General features: G+C 64.9%; 1 protein-coding gene across 1 annotated transcript in view; it reads left to right on the top strand.

The window, feature by feature from the left end:
* LAMB3 (laminin, beta 3) overlaps window positions 1-604 on the top strand; it is a gene marked incomplete at its 3' end in the record, with an annotated part of 13,463 nt that overhangs the window by 11,244 nt on the left and 1,615 nt on the right. Inside the window, exons 11-12 of the mRNA XM_009871126.1 lie at window positions 1-71; window positions 531-600. The exon at window positions 1-71 is cut by the window's left edge and continues 33 nt beyond it. Coding sequence (XP_009869428.1) covers window positions 1-71; window positions 531-600 — 141 coding nt within the window. The remainder of the gene's footprint in view (window positions 72-530; window positions 601-604) is intronic.

The raw sequence follows: 604 nt of genomic DNA on the forward strand, positions 1-604 counted from the left end.
GGGGGACCGCTGCCACCTCTGCAAGCCGGGGTTTGCCCAGCTGGCCAACGCCAACCCCTCGGGGTGCCGCAGTGAGTACGCCCTGAGACACCCGCAGTGCTCCCACCCCAGCGCTGCACTCAGCGTCCTCGGGGGCTCTGAAAGGGACCTGCTTCCCAGACAGCTTTGATGGGGGGTTTCCCTTGGCTTATCACACCTCCTTGCTCGGGTGGTGACCTGTTCCGGGCTCGGGACGCCGGGGGCGATGCCGCAGGGGTGCGGGGTGTGCACAGGAGAGGGCAGCCGTGCCCCGGGTCAGTGTGCGGCTGGGCTGAAGGGATGTGGAGGCCTCTCGGGCTGCTGGGTCCTGCTGCAGCACGTGGGGGGACAGCGTGGTGTTGGGACAGGGATGCAAGTCCCTTGTGCCCAGCTCGGGTATGAAGGGGGAGACAGGAGAGCTTGTCTTTGGGTGGCTGCAAGGTCCTTCTTGTGGGAAGCCAGGCTGGCGCTCTGCAGCCCTTTTTAATACGAGAAAATCCTCCCCATTTCAGGATGCACCTGCAACGCGCTGGGAACACGACAGGACATGCCCTGTGATGACGAGACCGGGAGGTGCTTCTGCCTG

The sequence above is a fragment of the Apaloderma vittatum genome, unplaced genomic scaffold (assembly GCF_000703405.1).
Source record: "Apaloderma vittatum isolate BGI_N311 unplaced genomic scaffold, ASM70340v1 scaffold23270, whole genome shotgun sequence".
Taxonomy (NCBI): domain Eukaryota; kingdom Metazoa; phylum Chordata; class Aves; order Trogoniformes; family Trogonidae; genus Apaloderma; species Apaloderma vittatum.